This window comes from Sander vitreus, chromosome 19 (genome assembly GCF_031162955.1).
Source record: "Sander vitreus isolate 19-12246 chromosome 19, sanVit1, whole genome shotgun sequence".
Classification (NCBI taxonomy): Eukaryota; Metazoa; Chordata; class Actinopteri; order Perciformes; family Percidae; genus Sander; species Sander vitreus.
Window position 1 is genome coordinate 3,825,417 of NC_135873.1, and position 22,430 is coordinate 3,847,846.

Consider the following 22,430-nt stretch of genomic DNA (forward strand, 5'->3'; position numbering starts at 1 on the left):
ATAATACCAATATATTTCCAATAAAACTGGACCAATACAATATGTATTGGTGAAACAGTTGATGAATTGTCTGATATTTACTCTTGAAATTCTTTTTCCCCAACGGCTGTTTCAGTTGCATTCAACAAAAAAGCTTGACTGCCATTTTCTTTAAAACCTTTAAGATGTAAAACAATGCCTGAGGGGACAGTATCAAAAACAACTGAGGATTCATAACAATAATCCTATAGTTCTGAATAAACAACATATAAATGCAGAGTTAAAGTAATAAAATATTAATATTGAGCCACTGCTGAAAGAAAACATTTTTAATATATATTTATTTTTTATACAGAATATATCTATTCCAAATTAAAAGCATTTGTTTATTAAACAAATTATTTTGAAGGGAATTGAAGTATTTCTCAAGTGCCCATAGAGGCCGGACCTGACGCAAGATCCGGATCATCAGCGTGACGTCAACAACGTCATCATTGCGTGCCCATATCGACGAGCGACCTTATTTCACTGCACAGCAAGCTACATTTTTGCTAATTTCATCCACAAATAACGACAAATAAACCAGATTGCGGTCGTTTGGAGGTTTCTATAAGGTAAGATGAATGTTAAATGACGGCTTATTGACGTATTTAGATATAACGTCATGTGTTAGAGCAGCTCCAACATGACGTTATATCTAAATACGGATGGAGCTGCTTTTAAACAGCGACGTCAAGTGATAGTAGTAACATCCTCATTTTTTCCTATCGCGTTTGGTCGTTTAAATTGTCTGTTTTTCAGTTTGAATTATCGTGCTAACGTTGCTTCTACTCGTACAGGCGAAACTGTGCGATGTTGCTCGTTGCTGCAACCAAATCGGCTTTATTAGCAATCAATAACCTTTGCTTATAACGGCCTTCCTTTGGCTTTTCTTTTCTTTTCTTAAAAATACTGTTAAAGGAAACTGTCCAACATGGCTGAAAGCATTTTACTACATCAGATCATATTCTTTGGAAGGCTTACACCAATACGATATTTTGGAGTCGAGTCGCGATTCTTGTAACAGCCCTGATTGCAGGTGCAAAAAAACCATTAAAGTATTTCCAGAATACCTGTCACAAAGATTATTGAATAAGTAAAGACAGGTGGCATTTCATCCATAACAAATACTACTGGCCTGTTTGTTTTTACGACCAGGGTATACAAACTGACTAAACATTACCAAAACACATCAAGATGAAACCTAAAGTTACTAGTGATATCTGCTGTAAAAACTGGGTCCACTGGTCCAAAGCTCATATGGCCATTTGATAGCATGCATATGTGTTTTTCATTATTATGTTCTTTTGACACTGACTTCATAAAAAAAACAGCCATATCTGTTACTGTTCACCTGTTCTTTTAAGTTCTCAGGTTTTGTTTTGGTTTTCCTGAGATACTTGTATATTTGTGTCCTGTTCTATTTTGATGGTTTATTGGCTGTTTACACCCAGGAAGAGATCACTGAATGGACGCTGATAGAGGGCTAAACGAAAAGGAACGACTGCCCATCTGATTTCTGTTTTTTTTATCTCTTTATGTAGGTATCTCTTTCTGTCTCCGAGGTCCAGCAGTGAAGCTGGTTGCCATGACGTCTCCAGGGGGACAAGGAGGAGGAGCTCTGTCGACGAGAGGAGGCAGCGGGGCCAGGAGGATGAAGTGGGCTCTGGAGCTGAGCTTGGGCAACACCAGGTAAACAAACAGAGTACATCAAAACACTTACAACAATTCATCAAAAAGTAGGACTCGTTTTTTTTGCGTAGAAACAATTTGTGGCTTGTGCTTTCTATGCTTTATCATTGATCTGTAACTGACAGTGGCAACAGCCAATGGCGTAGCGGACACGGGTACGCACACATGTCCCCCCCCACACACACACACACACACACACGCGCACACAAAACCCCACACACCCATATATTTACAGCACCCCCTCCCCACAAAATAATTCCAATGTCCCTGTGAGTAATAGATTCACATGTGAAAAAATGTCTTATGTTTTTGCATATTGAGGAACTTAGTACCACATATTTGGTTCATTGGCATGCTCCGCCTCCGTGTGGCCAGTTAAAATCTTAGCCTGTCTCCCATTTGGCACGATGCGGCAGTAAAGCTAAGTTAATCATACATGAAATGTAGACTACTTGGAATCCGCAATTTGGAGAGACAAATGGGAGAGGATCTTTCAATAAAAATCATCTTCCTTAAACCTACATTGTGTAATTTTTTGAGTTGATTCTTAGCAAAAAAAAAAAAAATTTTGTTCTTTACCAAATATGTGCTCATTCATGTGTAATTACTTCCACCAATTAATCAAAGTATTCTCGTAAGTGTAGAATCTGCCATTCAGAATCATTCAGAATACACACGAGCGAGTTGCTCGAATGGCGGCCGGCATGTTGCGCCTCCATCTTTTAAAATACATTAGCCAAAGAGGGACATACCTCCGCCTTTCGCCCTTTTACACACAGTGGCACCCCACACAGTGGCACCCCACACCGTGACGAATGCAACGAAAGGGGGAGATTACACGCCAGGGAAGCGGAAAAGAGAATTAAAACGACAACACGACAGGCAAAGCAACAAGACCAACGTTAATATTGGAGTGGCTAGAACAGCTGCGTGTAAACGATGAAGATACTAAGAGCTAATTTCGGGTTCGGCCACCGTAGCAGTTAAAACGCGATCGGAATGGGAGGGGCTAGAAAGTAATATTCATTTGGTTGTCATATACAATTTCACCGCTAGATGGGAGAAATTCTTACACAATGGTAGCTTTAACAATCTCTTCCCCTTACTTTGGAAATTACGGCTACGCCCCTGACAACAGCTACATAGTTTAAAAGGACAAGACATTTGAAAGAGTTATAGTCGTTCACAGGGAATAACGGCTGAACTCTCTGTGCTGCAGGAGTCGTGGTGGCGGTCAGGGCGACGTCGTTCACCCCATCGGCTACTCTGAGAAACCCGTCCCTGACACCAGCATCCAGGAGACAGACAAGAACCTGGTGGAGAAGGTAAAGCAGAGAGGAAAACCTTTACTTTCTTTCTCTTCTTTGGATATAGAGATTGGTCTTCTTTTTGCCAGTGCTTTCTCTTCTCAGGATTTCTTATGTTTCTTGAACACCTGCTAATTTTTTAAGTCGGGCTACATCCTCTATACACATATATAAATACATGTGTAAATGAATGGCAAACACAAAGAGAAGCAAAGAAAAATAAATAAAATACTACAAAGATGACATGATGAAAGTAAAAAAAATCCAAAACGTAAGCTGCGAAACAAGATAAAATAAATACGGCAATATCATGAAAAGCCATATGATAAAAGTGAGATTTAAACATTAAAAAAGAAACAGAAATGAAGGGCCATTTTTGTTAATTTGTGGTGTTTTTGGTGTGATGCTCACAAAGAAAGCATTTCATAATGTTAATCATCCATACAGGAGTGTATGTAACGTGAGAGAAGATAAAATGTTGGACCGGAAATGAATACAAAATGCTGAGAGTGTACCTCTGACTCTGGTTGTGCAGCGTTGTTGGGACGTGGCTCTGGGGCCCCTGAAACAGATCCCCATGAACCTGTTCATCATGTACATGTCGGGCAACACCATCTCCATCTTCCCCATCATGATGGTCTGCATGATGGCCTGGAGGCCCATACAGGCGCTCATGTCCATGTCTGCCAGTGAGTATCTAGCAAGACCTAATTAGTATTTTTACCCAGTGTGTTTTTTCACCTCGTCTGGGTCAGATACCGTTGTAGAATCCATTTTATAGTCAGCTCACGTCATGCTCAATTCTCTTTTCTGGCCCTCATTCATTCCTTTGACTGCTTGTGTCTCAGCCTTCAAGCTGTTGGAGAGCTCCAGTCAGCAGTGGCTTCAGGGTCTGGTCTACCTGGTCGGCAACCTGCTGGGCTCGGCGTTGGCCATCTACAAGTGTCAGTCAATGGGACTGCTTCCAACACACTCTTCTGATTGGCTGGCTTTCATAGGACCGCCTCAGGTAAAGTGTTGCACGCTGTCTGTACGCATCTCATTTCACTTTGTTTATTCTTTCATTTTGATCCACTGCCTCTAAATGAATTAAGCTTTTTAAAGTTTTGGTGTTTTGACTCATCTCTGGTCCTCCCAAATATTGGTTGTTGTTAAAGGTCCTATGACATGCTGCTTTTTGGATGCTTTTATATAGACCTCAGTGGTCCCCTAATACTGTATCTGAAGTCTCTTTCCCGAAATTCAGCCTTGGTGCAGAATTACAGCCACTAGAGCCAGTCCCACAATGAGCTTTACTTAAGATGTGCCATTTCTGTGTCTGTAGCTTTAAATGCTATTGAGGAGGAGAGAGGGGGGGAAAGGTGGAGCATACCCAGGGCTCGGTTTACATCAATCGCCATTTCTAGCGACTGGGGGACCATAGGCAGGCTGGGGGAACTCATATTAATGTTTAAAAACCTCATAAAGTTCATTTCATGGGACCTTTAATTTGTGGACCAGTAGAGGGCAGAATATGCCCATTTTGCCATTCCATTTATACTGTAAATCATAATAACAGAAACACATTAGTGTAGACAGTATAATGCTATTCCAGAGTTTAATTGGCAGATTTATAGGTCAGGCTCTTATGGAGTAGTATTTTTGTCTGTACAATTATTGTTGCTGGAACTAATTCCGAGATTAAAATTATTTTTTTTTAGCAATTATTTGGATTATTGTAAGGCAATATGCAAAAGATGATACATTGAATACATTGAGTAATAATAAAAAATACGAAAGCTAATAAGTATACATAAAAAAAAAAATAATTATGAAAGCTGTTTCCCATTATAAACAAGATTAAAAATGATGTCAATTCAGTCATCCACGTTTTTTTCCCTTTTATTTCTTTCTAGTAATGGCCAAACAGACTTGATTTAATCATTTTCTTTTCTCCTCAACAGAGGATGGAGATCATGGGTGGAGGGATGGTGTTGTGAAAAGGACGGAGCGTGCACATACCAGATTTAGATATTTACAGATGTTATATACTGTCCATTCTAGCCTATTAAAGCTTTTGTCCATGACAGATTTAACCCCTTGTAGTGGCAGTGACAAGACATTTATTTTGTTTGCCTTTTCTTCACAGAAACATTAGTATTTCATTACTTTATACTGCTGCTGTGCTTCATGTTTTACACCTCTTTTGTTCCTCATCCATCTGTTAATAAAGGGTTAAAAGCCAGCCGATCATCATGTTGAACTACTGCTTCTTTCCAGTTGAAATAACAACAGGTTATTTATGAGGTTATTTTACAGAATCATCATTAAAACAGAACTTGATCTATGTATTACTCCTGAAAATGGCACTAACTGTCTGTAAAGCATTTTCATTTTGTCTTCTTCTTTTGTTTCTCAGTTTGTTGTGACACACATGATTTCAGCATGCTTGCCAGCAACATTTACTAATCTTTTTTTAATTTATGAGTCGGTTTAAATTGTACTGATTTGCTACATGAATCTATGAATTAATAAATCCTCATTGGCTAAAATAACATGTTTTCAACTATGTCACTAAATGTGTTGGATGAAAAAATATTTTTAACTTTTCTCTATAGAGATGATGGGACAAATTGTAGTTCATTCTGTATGTTATGTACTTTTCAGGGCCCATAGGGTGTGTAAACATCCCATTTTAAAGTACATTATGATCATAAACATTGCCAGTAATCAGGCTCAGCCAGCGTGCATCTACAGTAGAGTCGTCAGCAATGTAGATACAGCAATCATTTTGGAAAAACATGAATTTGTTTGCTCAAGACGATATTTCAGTCACAACCACAAGAAAACCAAAGATAACCTGATTAAACAATTCAAGTCTTGCAGTATGACATTATAAATCATGAGACGTGGTTGATTAGAACATTTTCTTCACTAATGTACTGTTTATAGTCAAATTCTGTTTGATATCTGGTTGTTTTAGGCCATTGTGGGTAATGCTTTAACTTTAACTTTGCAACTCATGTGCAGTACATTATGGCAAAAAATTTTTTTTTTTAAATATGTTCAATTCTACCAGAAATAAAAAGCAGTTTTAAAAAATTCTGCTAACTTTTTTTTCTTCTCTTCCTTCTGCTTGTTAAAGTTCTTGATTGTGTGTGTGTGTGTTTGGTATCTGCAGCAACACCCTGCTGTGAGAACAAAAGTTGTCAGGTAGGGCGGAGGGCAAACTTGAGAGGCGAGAATCAGAACGCTTGTACAGCGTTTGTTACATTCATGAATGAATAGGTATAAAAGGTGGACATTTACACAAATTGACCAACATCCCTAAACATGATAGAGACGATCAAAGTCTGAGGTTTCTAGGCACTTTTAACATGTCAATGCCTAAGTCTCTGTATTCAGGAGCATAGGCCTATTTTCTGTGTGCCTGCTGATCTTCATAAATATGAAAAGGCTCATATATATATATAAAACAAAAAACACAAATTTGTGTGTATGGAAATGTATCTTATTGCTTTAAAATAGTTTACAGGTATAAACTTTAAGGAAAGTGAACCGATAATGTCATGTTCAAGGGCTTTCTTTGGTTTTTATTTTAATTTAAAAGTCTGAATTTTGACAAAAGTTTCACTTAGTATCAATTTAAGCCAATTTCCGCCCCTGTGATGAAAAGAAAATCATCTAAGTCATTATAATCAGAGACCTTCTCAAAATAATTACTTTCAAAATAACTACTTACTTTCTCAAAATGACATAACTTCCTCAAAATAATGAGTAGTATCTCAAAATGATGACTTAGTATCTCTAACGACTCATTTTGTAAATGACTTAGTATGTCAAAATAATGGAAACTTTTTAAAAATAGGCCTATACTAAGTCAATTATGTTGAGAAACTAAGTCATTATTTACTTTACTACATTATTTTCTTTTTATCACATTGGCGGAACTGCTTCCATAGCATTAGTATTTAAAAAAATAATGATTTAGTATCTCAAAATAATTAGCCACTTTTTCAAAATATAGGCTACTTATTATTTTGAGAAGGTTTCTCATTATTTCGAGATACTAACTCAATAGGATTTTTTTTTTGTCATCACATTGGTGGAAATGGGCTTCCATAAATAGGCCTATGTTTTGATTTACCATGGATGTATTTATTTTATTTATTTGACATTTCATCGATTAGGCTTCCAAACATATGGTTTTCCAAAAAAGTCTTGGAATGCCAGCAGTTTAGTTTCAGGGACCGGTTTGACTTGCCTTATCCACACCCACCCCTGAGTCGCAATGGGCTGGGCACATAACGTTAGCCCATAGGCTGGACTGTCAGACTGTGAAGGGGCGGGACAGGTAGGGAGGAGTGTATACAATATAAGAAAGGGTGGCCAATTGCTTGTTTCGCCATGTGTAGGATAGAGACCAGAAAAAGTGTGTTTTAAGTTAGCTTAGCTAGTTATAGTCGACTTTTTTTGTTGTTGCCTGGAGTACTTTTCAGCCGTTGTTTTTACTGAACGTTAGCTAACGTTCTGTTTTTAAATCTTATTGCGCGAGGCATTTTTAACGGGAGGATTTTCAACAACAAAAAAGTGCGGAGCTGTCAACACACAAGTGCCAATATGTTTTCTTAAAGAACTTTTTCTTCAACCGATAAGGCCGTGTGCATTATTTTTTCTTTTTTAAATTCTGAAAAGTAGCCTATTTTTTAGTTCAACGTGTCCGTCAGGTTTGCCCCGTCGCCATGGAGAGGAACGAATGTCACTCAGCAACGCACGAGTATCCACATCCGTTTATATGCCAGGTGAAGCTGACCAGAGCACAGAGGATCAGGGTAACTCAAATTAAAGTCTCTAAATATTTGATTTCATGGCTGAAATGGAGCGCAGAGTCCGACACACTGGCACTAATTCACAGCGAGTTTAAGTTTAATAGCGACAGAAGTCCAAATCTGCCACCTTAAACTCAGTCATTTGACTGGTAACGTCAAGGGTTGAGTTTGTCCTCAAATTAAGCTCTTAACATCTAAACACTAACTTCTAATGTGCTTGAATGTAATGTCAGTAACGTTAGTCATTGAGATAATAGTGCTATATTTGGATTAAAAGTTCCCTTCTCTGGTCATTTTTACAGTCTTATTTCTGTATTCCATTTTTTTCCATGTGAGCTCCAAGAGAACAAAGAGTCTTTCACATTTCCCTTTCTGACTGTGGTTGCCTAAGCAAAACAGCCAAGTCATAAAATAAATGTTTCAGGCATGACAGATGATAGCAGCATAAATACCAAAACATACCACAGAGTTACATAACTCTAGAGCATAGACTCTATGCTCTAGTCTAAACACATGAGTAGCCATGCCAACATGGCTGACATTAGTATCATGATGTTTATAAGAATATTTTTTTCTTTCAAAAAATTAACCCATGTGCAGTACATTATTTGCAAAATTACATCTAACCACTGAAATCGATGGTCAATGCAGTAAACTGTGTCTCCTACATCAGACAAAAGACTTGAGTCATTTCAAACAAACATTTAATAATTGATTCTGTTTTTAAAGTTGATATACAATCAAATTGAATTAATGTAGGCTACATCAGAAGTCAGGTAATGCGTTGAATCCATAGAAAATGATTAGAAAGTCTAGTGTCAGTGTTTTAACATCAGCCATGTTGTGATTATACAAGCTGTGCTACAACACAACCCTTGCAGACCCCAATGATGCTTTAAATGTACCTTTTTTCTCTTCTGGTCCCTAGGGCATCATCCTGGGCAGCATCCTCTTCCCTCTTCGCATCACCCTGACGGCTCTTATTTTCATCATTATGTGGCCTTTTGCCCGGCTGCGTTTGGCTGGCCTGTCCGAGGAGGAACGCTCTCAGCCTATCAAGGGCTGGAGGCAGTGGCTCCTTCACCCGATCCTCTGGTCGCTGAGCCGAGCTGCCTTCATGACCCTGGGCTTCCTGTGGATAAGGGTCAAAGGTCGCAGGGCGGACCTGAAGGAGGCGCCGGTGCTGGTGGTGGCGCCTCACAGCAGCTTTTTAGACATGCTGGTTCTGTGTCCAACCCAGCTGGCAACGGTGGTGTCGCGGTCAGAGAATGCCAGCCTGCCGGTCATAGGAGGTGAGGGGCTGTGGGGGCTGAGACTCCTTTTTTGTTGGTTGATACAGCTTTTAAAAACTGCAGTTGGATCATCTAAACAGTGCTGACACTACAGAAAGTGAATCAACACCAATGAATCAGATGACTGTCATTTATCAACCCGAAATACAAAACTTTGGCTCGTTACAGCCTCTCTAATGTGAGCAGTGCTGCTTTTTTTTCTGAATACTGGGTGTTGATTTGACAAATCACTTGGTGGTGTTTTTCAGAAGTTCATGTCACCTTAAAAGCATCGAAATAGAGCTGTAGCTGTAATAGAACGATTAGTCGGATAATCGATGAGTCGATCGACTGAAAAAAAAATCAGCAACTGTGTTGATAATCGATTAATCGCAAAAATGGCATGCTGTTTCCAGCCTGGACATTTCCTGCTTTTCTCTCTTTTCATATAGGGCTGAGTATCGTATAGTCATTTTCAACTGGTACCTATACCTATACTGTGACTTTGATACCGTTTCCTGAACAATACTTTTTTCAATACCAATTTTATAAAATCCATTTTAACAAAAAGAAATTACAACATTAACCATCATGGCGCAAATCTTTTTATTTATTTTTCAGCTCCGTCTAACTATAGACAACCAATCACCAGCATTATTAGATCTTTATAGAAGCATGCTGCATGCTTATTGGCTCACTGAAGCTGATGAGCTATAGAGACAATTCGGTCAGTGCCTAAAAAGGATAGAATTTGGTTCCCAGCCCTAGTTTTATATCATATTAAACTGAATATCTTTGGGTTTTAAAGCTATAGTGCTTAGTTTCTGTCGCCCCCATGAGGAATTCTAAGTAATGACAACAACACTGTCGGCGCGTCCACATGATACAAGCCTTCTGTGATCGCGCACGTGCCCCCACCCCTCCTCCACACAGTTGCTAGTAGCCAAGGAGGACACGGAGGATTAAAAAACATGATGGACTCTTCAGAAGAGGTCATTATCTTCACTCGAGTTTCTGCGCGCGAAAGTCGCCGGATGACACAATCTTCTGAACACAGCCATACTGAGAAATACAGAGAGAGTTGTGTGGAGCTGATAGTCTTAATTAGCTTAGTAGCAACTCATTTGGCAATGGCTTGAATGTAACAGACGTTCATTAATATCAAAAAGTTACACACTAAAGCTTTAAACAAAGCAAGACATTTTAAAGACAACACCTTGGACCTTGATACAATGTTATGACATTTTATAGACCACATGATTAATTGATTAATCTAGAAAATAATCTGCAGATTAATAGATAATGAAATCCTTAGTTGCAGCCATACATTGAAACTCCTGAATTGCTCATTTCCTCCTTTTTCTTGTTGTAACTGAATTATTTATCTGCTACAAACAGTGAATCTCTGAAGGAGAGTATTAGGCAAACAACCAAGAGTAATATTTAGAATAGAGGGGTCGATAAACAAGACAAGCGACTCACTCTTTTGGCTTCTAATCTGCTCTGCCTGCTTCAGCACTTGCTGTCTTACTTTCTTGGCCGACTCGCTCTGGACTCCTCCCTTTTGGTTCTGGTTCTGGTTCTGATCTCTGTGTGTGTGTGTGTGTGTGTGTGTGTGTGTGTGTGTGTGTGTGTGTGCGTGTGTGTGTGTGTGTGTGTCTTAGCTCTGTTGGAGTTCAACCAGGCTGTACTGGTGAGCAGAAAGGATCCAGAATCAAGGAAAAAGGCAGTCACACAGGTCACAGAGAGGCTGACCTCTGATGGCTACTGGCCTCAGGTGAGATGCTGCACCTTTTATTTATATAACTAAAAAGACAGAAATGATTTGCTTCCATTTTGAATTAAATCTTCGTTTACAGAACTGTCAATTACTACCAAACTATCCAATCACATTTTGCAACTGTTAGGGTATAAGGGAGAAATGACGACAACAACAGTGCAAACCTTATCGGTATCTTCTCTGCTTGTAGTGGCTTCTTAGGTGTACATCAGCACATGTAAACAGCTGATCAAGATAAAATCTGATTCATCACAAAGAAACAGTTGATCAAGATTAGATAAAGTCTTCGGGATGGAAACTGTATCTACTACATTGGTAAAAAGGGAAACGACTCACTTTTCTGCGTCTCAGGGAATACCTTTCTTATTGTATCCTTTTAAAGATGCAAAGTTTGGAAATTTCAGAATGTAACCTGAGGAACAGAATGTGTTAATTTTGAAACCAGTATATAATCACAGAAGGCAGATTGGCCCAAAGATACATTGTCTTCTTGTTTCTTTGATTGCCTGGCTCCGACGGGCCATAAATGTCAGCAAAATCCTGTAAATTCACCTGCTGGAATTGCACCAAACTGCGGCTGCATGTCTCTTAACTCCTAAATCACGTCTCCTAATGGTTAGATGCTGATGTTTGCTGAGGGAACCACAACTAACGGCAGCGCTCTTATCAAATTTAAACCTGGTGAGTACGGACAGTGAGTCCCATCTGGTTTTTCTTGATGTCTGACTTGGCACATGCTACAGTCTGTTCACTGTCTGTACAAATGATGTAAGAATGAGAGGATAAAGGGCGCAGCAGCTGATTGTTTTGCTACTGGAGGAATAATTACTCCGTCTTCTCTGTCAGGCGCCTTCCTCGCCGGAGTCCCGGTCCAACCTGTTCTGTTGTGTTACCCCAACAAGCTGGTGAGTTGATCAGCTAGCTTGTAAAAACACCTGGAAACTAATAAACATGACAGATTTGATACTTGAAGCTTCCGTCCGTCCTGTCAAAAGAGTTGAAAGGTTAGGTCACCTCATAACTTTACCTCAAAGGTGTTTTTATTAAATGTGACTGAGGAAGGTCTACATTTAAATTTAAAACTGGGGCCATGATTTCAAGGTCTCAAAAAACTTAACGGAACTCTAGCAAGGTCTCGTTAAAGTTGACTTGCGGTTTTAAACAAAACAAAAGACATTTGTTTTTACTATAGAGAAACTCTTTATTCACTGATTTACAAAAACAAAAGTTATTACCTATGCCCCCCTGCCCCTTATAATGCTGTTCAATTTCCAAAATTCCAATTTCTAGAACATACAAATATTTCGTTTCATATGTAATGAAGAACCAGGTCAAAAAATGCAGCATTTGTGATATTATAGGAGTCTGGAGGTGTACAACTGCTTAATAGTCTACTTAATGGGTATTAAATATCATCCTTAAGTTATCACTCGTTGGAAAATTGCATTCAAATCTTTCCTGGTTCTGTAGTAGGTTAGTCACACATGTCCACCCTTGATTTAAAAAAGTGGATTGAGAGTGGGTTGAGAAGTTATTGAAAGAAGTTAAATGTCAAATATGAATTTTAAAGACATTAAAAGTGAACTTTGTCAGCACATTGTTTACTGCATGCAAAAGGATTAAAGTCCATACAAATATGAATTTTAAGATCTTAAACATAATTTAAAACCAAAACAATAACAGACCTGAAAATAGGTCATTAGAACAACAAACAAACTGTCCCCTTTTTTTTTAAGTTGAGCAACCTGTATTGTATCATAACAAAGCACATACAGGGCAGGCATGCTTTGTTACTGCAGTTTGTTTTGACACACAATCTCGTACTCATTTTCATTCACTTAGTCATGTCTTTCTCGTCACTTCCCCCACTCACAGATCGGCGTGTGCACCACACTATGGTACAATTGATCAGGCTGTAGTTATGTTTTTAAACATGCTGTTATATTTGTCCAGGCCAGTATGTATGCAAGCTGGTGCCTGTCAGGGTGTGTGATAGGGGGAAAGTGATAAGAATTATACATGCTATTTATTAAAAAAAAAAAAAAAGAAAAAAAAAAAAAGTCCCCTCCCAGTCTACTCAGTTACTAGAGATATCTTTTTTTTTTTTGGATTGTGTCCACTGATTAGTCTTTTTATGACTCTTCCTCAGAATACTGTCCGCTGGTCATACAAAGGAACAACCTGGTGAGTTCATCTGTGATCTCCAATCTATCTGTCAGGTTAATGGGTTTTTCGCATAGCGCTGTAGTTGGCAGCCGTAGTCACCATGGCAACCTGCAGAAAAATTGTTTAAATGGTTAAAAACAAATGAACATCAGAGATGGCAGTTCCACCCACTGACGGTATTTGTTGTTTTCTACCTGGAATATAACATTGGCTCTTTGTCCGTTAGGCTTGAGGCACTGTGGCACACAACTTCTCAGTTCTACACCAACAGTACCGTTGAGGTAAGACAGTTTACCAGATGATTCACCTCACACATCAACTCATCACAAATATAATAATAATAATAATAATAATAATAATAATTAAAATAAAGTTCAGTACACCTGTGAGACGTAGTAACAGGTGCAACAAAGCAGCACACTACTGATCATTTTCATCACCGGTGGTGGGTGTGATCAGAGATGTGACAGACAAACAGTAGAGATCAGTACTTTTCAGCTTGGTGAAAAGTTACTTTTTAAATGTTTGACTGTGTGACTATTACAATCCACTGTGTGTTTTGCTCCTTTACCTGCTGCTGTGACTAACTTTATTGTGCTGCAGTTCCTGCCAGTTTACAAGCCTTCCCTGGAGGAGAAGAATAACCCCAACCTGTACGCAGACAATGTTCAGAAACTCATGGCCAAGTAAGTAGCATAATATACTGGTTTTACTAGAAGTAATAAATAAATAAATAAAAAAAATATAAAATAAAAAAAAAAATATATATATATATATATATATATATATATATATATATATATATATATATATATATATATATATATATATATTTTTTTTTACTATTAGCCAGATATTGTATGTTACTATGTCAGGTACAAACAGTAATAATTTAAGATGAGATGAGCCTTCATTGAGTCCTCAGAGGGGACATTTAGATGTTGCAGCAGCACAAGGGCGGAAACTTGTAGAAGCTATATAAGAGGATTTGTTGACTCACATGAAGAAATATTTGGACGTGAGCTATCACTTCGGCCAGCACTTAATTTTTTAGTTAGCAGTTGTCTGTCGGGGTAGTCTATATCCTTCGTGTTCCACTTCCGGGATTGCTCCAGTGCCGCAGGAAATTCCGCCGGATGCGTGTATTTCCCGTTTCCTTCTGCTTTCTTTGTGTTCAAATCTTAACTTCGGTGGATTTATGAGGACTATAATGGTTAAGAGCTCCTCAGATCTCTGCAGGGTAAATCCAGACAGCTATCTAGACTATCTGTCCAATCTGAGTTTTCTCTCGCACGACTATTTTGCAGCAGAAATGCCATTAAACCAGAGCACGTTTTCCTCCCATCCCCGAATACTATGTGGAGTAGCCAGACCCTCCTTCAGTGCGCTTTGGAGGAGGGTCTGGTAAAGCGAGACTGTCAGGTAACTACATTTGTCCTATACAAATTAAACCTTTTCACTTTGTATTAATTTCCTCCCAAAACAAACCCAAACTACGGGATTAAAAGCTCTCAAATTTGGTCACAGAGTAGTCTACTGAGTAGACTATATGTTGTGCGTGCCGTCTAATGTCTCTTTTTTCGCTGTGCTTCAGGGCCCTCGGAGTGCCAGCTACAGATTATGTGATGGCGGGCCGAGTTCCTGTCAACCAGCTTGGTGGTCTCTCTTTCCCACTGGAGTCGCCTGCCCGGGAAACGCTCTCGCTGTTGCACAGAAACGGGTATGAGAAAATGTGTGTTCATGTCAGCTGCTGGTCTCAGTCTTGTGAAAACGGTATATGACTTTGTTTTATCCTCTTCTCTTTCCATCTTGGTCTCTCTCTCTCTCTCTCTCTCTCTCTCTCTCTCTCTCTCTCAGTCTGGGAGCACATGAAGTGGAAGCGGCACTGGACAGAATGCTGGACAGGTGTCAGTCAGGAGCTCAGGGCTCAAAGGCCAGTGCAGAGGAGCTCGCCTCTATCCTCGGGCTGACAGACAGGCCGACAGCCGTCACCATCTGTGACCTCTACTCCAAGGTAGAAGCAGTTTTTTTTTGTTTTTTTTGTGTTAACTTCTTGTGCATTTTTCGCTGGTGTTTACATCTGTGTTTTTGTAGATAACTAACAGTGCCATGTTCAGCCCCGACAAAACATAGCAACTAGGGCTGTCAAACGATAAATGTTTTTAATCGCGATTAATCGCTGAATTTCTATAGTTAATCGCATATTTTATCACATGATTTAAAATTCTATTATTTAGCATTTCAGAACAGTTTTTAAGTACATATTAACAATCGAAAGCCATTTTTACCAGTGTATCTTGATTGGGAATCAAATGAATGCAAAGAAAGTTACTTTATGAACTTTCTTTGCTCGATTTGTAATTATTTATTTACTGTAAACAAAAGAAAAATGTGTGAATATGTCATTATTGAACAATTTCTCCAAGTACCTAACTAAAAAACTAAAAATCCCTATCCTTACCAGAGTCAATATAGTGTTTAGTAACTCCTAAATAATGTTGATTACTCACTGACGTCCAGTGATCACCGGTTAATGACAGCGTTTGCAGCACTCTGCAGCAGTTCCAGTTGGGCTGCTTTCTCCGTGTTGTACAGGCTGTGTATGCGTGAAAACTACTGTCCCCCTCGACGGCAACGAGACAGATCAACCATAGTACGTCTTTAAGACCCGAGTCCTCTACGATGCTGACAGGTCTGCAGTTAGTTGCCACCCGTTTCGCAAGAGCTGTAGTAATCTTTTGGGATTTGGTTTCATCCACAGGTCGGAAAGTAGCACTTTCCAAAATACTGCTTTGCCTGAGTGGATAGCATGCTAGTGGGTAGCATCACATTAACTGAACTATATGCTTAGCTCCGTAGGTGGTAGCTCAAGCTTGACGTGCTTCGGTGATATTTTAATTAGGCTTTACACAACGTGCATATGGCTTACGACTTGTCTACGAGCCGTCCGGGAGTTTTGGAAAATAAAAAGCTCCGTTCAGGATTTCATTGCTGCTGTGTTTCTCCATCATGCCTGCAGCCTGCAGCAGCAGGATGTGTTACGAGGAAGTGGCAGCTTGATGATAAGTAACAGTTCTGCAAAGGGTCAAAATAGTAGCCTGTTAGGCACGACGCAAAGCCGAGTGAAGTGTAAAATAAATTTAATAAATGCCGGCATGTGATTAATGCGATTTTAAAAAAAAAAGTATTGCATTGCGTCGGCCCTTAATCGCATTGCGATTAATGCGTTAATGCTGACAGCCCTAATAGCAACACATTTTTTTTTAAACTGAAACGGGTGCATTGAACACCCTGTTGGGTGCTTAGGCGCTCTGCCTTTTTATTACCACGAGTTTACATTCACGACTCTGCTGATTGGTAACACCTGTGACACAGCCAATAGACGAAAGACACACCCACCAAACGAGAAAACACTTAAAGGGGCGCTATGCAGTTTTGGAAATTTCTTTGCTGTTTTCTCGCTTTTTGCTCGCAGGTTTCTCTATAGAGCTCCCCCTACAGCTTCGGAATAGATATTTGGCAACACTGTTGTAAAAACTCGTTGGCGACTCTCCCCCCTCCCATCTTCTCCCTCTGGTCATGTGCATTTGTTTTCATATAAGCCGTCGAACGCACGGAGCCATGTCCGCTGAGGTAGACAGCTAGTAAGCTAGCTAGTAAGCCCGTAACAGACAGCGATCATAATAAAAACCTTTACAGACAATGGCAAACATCCTGAGGTCACAATAACAAAAAATACAACGATTAAACTGAGTTTATACCAAAGATACTTACAAGTGCAACCACAAGAACGCCAGGTCAGCATCGGCTTCTGTTTGTCTCAGTTCTCCCCATTCTGAAAACGCAGTTCCGATGCTCGGTCAGTCTGCTGTTTCCTCTTTCTCTGTTCCTCCGACAATGCTTTCCTAGCTTTCTGCACCTTTTTTGCCGGCTCAGCCATGACGATAGTGTGAAAAGCTCCATCGCTACCTTGTTCTTATAGATAGCCGGTTCCTGAACGGGCGTATGTGTGCAAGGGTGGTTTTTTTCTGCTCACAGGCGCTAGGGGGAAGCGAGACGACCACCATTCAACCCGAAAAAAAGTCATATAACCATTCCAATGACTCCGAAGCTATTCAGTTAACATAAATTAAGCTTAAAAAAACAACATGGTTAACTCAAAGCTGTTGCACACCATTTCACATGGAAGCATGTCCTTCAACACGGTTTCGAGATTGAACGTGCCCCTGGTGCAGCAAAGTACTAAATGTCCTCTGGAGTTTTATGAGAGCGCATGTTGGATGTTACCAGGTAATCTATGAACCAGAGGCTTTAACACATAAAACATGACTCCAAACCGTCTTTACCGCTCACTAATCCAGTTCAGGAACTGCAGAAGACTGTAGAGTAGGCTGCGTTTAAAGAAACTCCGATAAATCTCTACAAATCACCTGTTTTGTGATTTATTCTTTTTTTCAGAGTGAACGAAGCATCACAGTGAATCCTCAGATATTCTACGATTTGTTTTGAAGTTTAAAAGGCCTAAAAAGTGTAATGCCTTCTATAATAATATAGAGTAGTACAGACCTTCAAAAGATATACTGTATACGTATGTCATATTTAAAAACACAAACAATAGCTCCCATGTTGTGAGAGACATCTACTAAAACAAGCCATAGGATTGCTTGGTCGAACATGACCTGCTGCATGCATTTTATTAACTAGCAAATCAGTTTAATACCAGTTTCAGTTTCTGCTTGCGCTGTTCTCAAGAAAAACACCCAAAAATAAAGTAATTTAAAAAAAAAAACTTTCTATAAAATAAGTAAACCTGTGTCCAAAAACCTATGTGTGTTTTGGTTTTCAGCATGAGATTGTGGACCTGAGGCAGATCTATTTGACTGTTGCCGCTCTGTCAGGATCTGTCAGCTTCAAGTCACTACTTCACACTGGTTTTACTGTAAGTCCTATTGTTGTTGTCTTTTTTTTTTTTTACAGCATTTGTTTTTGACTTGAGATTAAGAATACCCTCACAGTTAAAATCTTTCAAAATGCAGATGACGGGATGTGTCAAAGACCTCCTCTCCTACTTGTTTTTGTTTCCCAGCTGTTTGACAGAGAGGGCAGAGGCAGTCTGAGTGCAGAGGAGCTGGCAGACCTCATGGGGGCGCTGCTGGGTTTTCCTCAGCGGCACACTGCTGAGCTTTACACACAGGCCTCCATTCAAGGCCGGCTTACTGAAGGTGAGGATCTCTAAGTATTGAGTTTGGTAGATAATAATAGAATAACAGGCAGCTCAAATGCCTCCACCAGTGAGCGCTGTGTGGTACTGGACCCGTGATGCACCAGCCTCCATTAGACTTTTGTTTGATTTTAGGTTACTGAATCGTCATCTCATTACATTTAGTTCATCTTTTAATGAAACGTGCTCTATAAACATAATTGCCGTGCCTTTTTAAGACCTAGGTTTATTTCGGTTTACTTATAATAGTCACAACAATGAATATTTTTATAGGCCATTCAGAAACTGTCAAAAGATTTTCAAAACGACCTAAAATAGGCAGTGTCACATTTGAAATAACAGTTACACCAGTTTTACAGATACACTAACCGCTAACACAAATAGGAAATGTATATATGTCAAAATAAAAAAAACTGCTAAATATCCTTTTTGTAGTCTGCTCTGTTTCTCTGAATTACTCTTCTTCTGTCAGATTGTTTCAGTTACTTGATGAAACAAAAGGGCAACTGACACATTTGTGTTTCATCAGGTGATAATTTTGTGTAAATAAAAAAAATCGTTAAAATCCTCAATACTTGTTATTCCATAGAAAACCTGATGCGAGTGCTGACGACCCACCCGACCTATCAGAGAGTGGTGAACGAGTACATGCAGCCCATGGAGGCGGGCTCCCAGCTGGCCAATAGGAAGGCTGTAAACAACAACGGAAACATGCACAACGGCAACGGATCACTCTACAAAAACAAAAAGTTTGAATGAGGACTTTTTTTTTTTTTTTTACGGGATGTTAAGTTTGTTGGCATCCTTGAATGCAGCAACAGGACATATAAACCAGAATAATCATCGACAAAGTATTGTATTTTTCTAAGTTTGATGCCAGTGTGTTTGGATGTGTGTTCATGTTTACCAGTGTAGATTTTTAATAACCCAAAATAAATCTTTTCCAGATGCTGTTAGAAGGCTAATTACTTTTACTTTTGTCATTTGAAGCCATAAAATGTCTTATTTATATGATGTATATTGAATGTTTTTTTGTTTTGTTTTTTAAACGGGACAATGGTATGTGCAAAAAGAAACTGTCAATCATAAAGTTTATTTTATGTAAATGAATTCTTACATTTTTTTTGTGTGAATATTGTTTATATTTAACAATAAATTAAACTGTAAATTCTTTGAAGGAAGTTTTGCTGTGTCCTTATCCAGCTGTCGTTTGCGTGTTTGTTTTGCACAAGGCAGTCTTTATACTTTGTGGAGATTTTGGAAGGCTTGCGTCTTGTTTTGGTTTCTATTGCTTTTAAAAGTGTCCTGTCCAGCTGATGCATTTGAAATCTGTCCATCCTTAGCCTTCATACTACTTATTGTTGAGGGTAAGCCAGATGTTTCCGTTCCTTCTTTACCTTTTTTCTTCGCTGTCAACTTCTGCTTTTGGTCTCTGTCTGTGTTTGCCTCCACTCTTCTCTGCCACCTTCCTCTTTTCATCGGACTTAAACGGATCATTTCTGTTTCAATCTCTGCCTTGTCCGTCTCATTTACCTTCGTCTCCCTCTCTCTTTCAGCAGCACCACATTCATGCCGGTATCTTTTCGTCGGACTCGACTCGACTAGTGGGCGTTCTGCCTCTTCTACATTTACACTTTCGTCTTTCACACTTGCTGTTGGTTTGGGGTTAGACGGTTGATGTGTAGCCTTGGCTGCCTTGTTCTCTTGAATTCCTTGCCTATTATGTACTGGCCTTTTTGACACAGTTTGTGACCTTAAGCTGTAAATTGAGTCTTTTGTTGAATGAGTATCTGTCTGAACTTTTGGGCTCGGCAGAGAAGATTCGGGTATAGAAAGCTTGTCCTCCTCGTTGGTCTTGCAACCTGTTGAATTTGTGTTATTAGCATTCTTAGCCTGCTCCCTACTCTCCCCTTTATCTCTCCTGTTTCTGCTTCTTTTCGTTGGACTTGGAACTGGCAGAATCTCTTGTACAGTTGCATCCTCCTTCACGTTCACTTCCAGTTTGTCGTCCTCCTGCATTTCTCTCTTAGGGGAGGACTTCATCTCGCTTCTCTCCATTGCTGAGTGTTTGATTTCCCCTCTCAGCTGCACTTTTTCCTCAGTTGCCACGCTGCAGGTTCTTCTCTTTACAAAACTGGACATTTGTATCCCCTCCTCTTTCCTTTTCTCACCCAACTCTTTCTCTTCTTGTGGCATTTTGGTTAAAGGGGGGTATTCTGCTCCAGTTTCTGTACTCACGTTGGGGTTATTGGCCTTGCGCTGTTCTCCTCCCTCCACCTCGAGTTTCTGCATCTCCCCTGTGAGTCTTTGACGTTCCTTCTCTCCAATCTCTTCTTTTTGCTCGGCTGTATCTGCTGTTTTTGTTGCTTGGCTCCACTCTTCAAAATGACTCTCCTCTTTTTTAAATAATTGCCTTCCTCCCGAGGACAGTCTCTTCTGTTTTTCAGAAACCAGCCCGTTCCTCTCTGGGGTGAATTTAGCTGTTTTCTTAACACTCTTTTCACATGGTTTCTTCTCCTCTGCTTTCTCTATTACGAATTCACCACTCAGTCTTGCTTTTTCGATTTTACCCGACAGCCTCTGACTTCGTCTAATGTTTGTTGTTTCCTTGGGTTTGATCTTATTCTCTTCCTTCTTTTCAAATGTCGTAGTCATCCCTTCTCCTCTTGAAGCTGTTTGCTTTTGTGTCGCTGCTGTCTCCCTGAGTTCAGAGGATGCTAGGTCTTCAGAAAGTTGCGATTCTTTGGGTGGCTCTACTGTCTGTTTTTCAGGCGCAGAGTCTGATATGTCAACTGGGGGATAACAAGAGTTTGCGTAGGAATCTGCCAAGAAAGGCGAATTAGCTGGCACAGCAGTTGCCGCAAGACGACAGGGCTTTGGGTAAATGTTTTTGGGGCTACATTTTTCCTCAGGTATTCTTATCTGAGGCAGTGGGCAAGGAAGTGTTTTCAAAGCCAGGACCGTCAGAGCCGGAGGGCCAGCTGGATGCGGTGGGCCGACAGTCAACAAATCGGCTCTGAAACTAGGACCATGATCCGTGGTGACAATCGTACAAGGGTCCTCGTTGGACCCTGAAACACCGGAGGTTGAGGGGGTCTCAGAGGCAGGAGGATCCACAGCTAGAGGTCCTTCCTGAAGCGTTTGGGATGCCTGAGCTGACTGTGTGTCTCCAAGGTTTGAGAGGGACGTTAAGGCTTCTTCTGACTCATCCCCTGTGGCCGCAGGTACTTCTACCAATGCATCATTGTCTCTTGCCTCCAAATCAGAAGTAAGACTGGGGCCTGGGGAGAGATTGGCAAGCATCTGCTGTGGTGAAGTAAGGGAGCCATTGAGGTTAAGAGGAGACGTGGCATTAACAGGGTTATTGTATTTTAGTGTGGCATCAGTTGGCAGTGGTTCTTCTAGAAGGAGTGAAGGCAGGAGGGTAGAACAGCTCGACCGACCTTCCTTTGGCCCTTTATTGCTCAGAGGTGGATTATGTCCATCGCGGTTTGGATTTGTGTCAGACCGTGAGCGTGGAGGATCCAAAATGGGGGATTGAGCGTTTGAGAGTGGTGCAGTTTCCTCGACACGTGAAGTCCCCGGAGACGTTTCTTCGGTTACAGGAGTGACGCTACTGGAGTCAGCTGGAGATTGATCTGATATCTTTTGCTGGAACACTTCCAAAATCTGTTGATGCAGAGAAAAACAAAAATATGTAAATGAAAGCTGACTTTATTGCTTTTTTTTACAAAAGGTAATTGGAGCTTTTACTGCAGCTAATAAACTTGCCAACTGAGTTAACTTGTCATCGGACAGTTATGCTGCAGTCAGTTTAGTTTTTTTGCAAGTAAAAACAAAAAAGTAACTGCACTGTATGGGCTGTCAGAAAATGTAATCATTTTTTTCTGTGTTACAACTTTTCATCTTGTAATGATTTTATGCTCTAAATCTTACATTATTTTCTTTCCTAACAGCTCCCCTAGCACTCGGTCATAACTCCGCAACAAATCACAGCCATAAAACTATTATCTATTATTATCTTACCTCTCGTAACACTAGGTCAATGGGATCTGGATGTGAAGAAAGGGGCGGATTCAGGTACTCTGTATTCAGCGTCGACCTCACCTGGAAGAAAGAGATGAAAGCAAGAAATTAAAGGGGCACTACAGCAATTTAGTATTGTAC

The 22,430-nt window shown here is 39.9% G+C and overlaps 2 protein-coding genes across 2 annotated transcripts; both read left to right on the forward strand.

Annotated features, from left to right (window-relative positions):
- Positions 1-456: 456 nt before the first annotated feature.
- emc4 (ER membrane protein complex subunit 4) lies at positions 457-5,551 on the forward strand. Its single transcript, XM_078276264.1, has 6 exons — positions 457-593; positions 1,563-1,710; positions 2,930-3,035; positions 3,553-3,706; positions 3,866-4,026; positions 4,961-5,551. The coding sequence occupies exons 2-6, from the start codon at positions 1,607-1,609 to the stop codon at positions 4,994-4,996; spliced, it is 561 nt and encodes a 186-aa protein (XP_078132390.1). The 5' UTR covers positions 457-593; positions 1,563-1,606; the 3' UTR covers positions 4,997-5,551.
- A 1,819-nt stretch (positions 5,552-7,370) lies between these two features.
- lpcat4 (lysophosphatidylcholine acyltransferase 4) lies at positions 7,371-19,155 on the forward strand. The gene is made up of 13 exons (XM_078276122.1): positions 7,371-7,828; positions 8,754-9,117; positions 10,761-10,873; positions 11,497-11,557; positions 11,723-11,781; positions 13,026-13,060; positions 13,269-13,323; positions 13,646-13,728; positions 14,637-14,762; positions 14,900-15,056; positions 17,889-17,981; positions 18,129-18,264; positions 18,853-19,155. Exons 1-13 carry the CDS (start codon positions 7,739-7,741, stop codon positions 19,020-19,022), a joined length of 1,542 nt encoding a protein of 513 aa, XP_078132248.1. The 5' UTR covers positions 7,371-7,738; the 3' UTR covers positions 19,023-19,155.
- Positions 19,156-22,430: the final 3,275 nt, after the last annotated feature.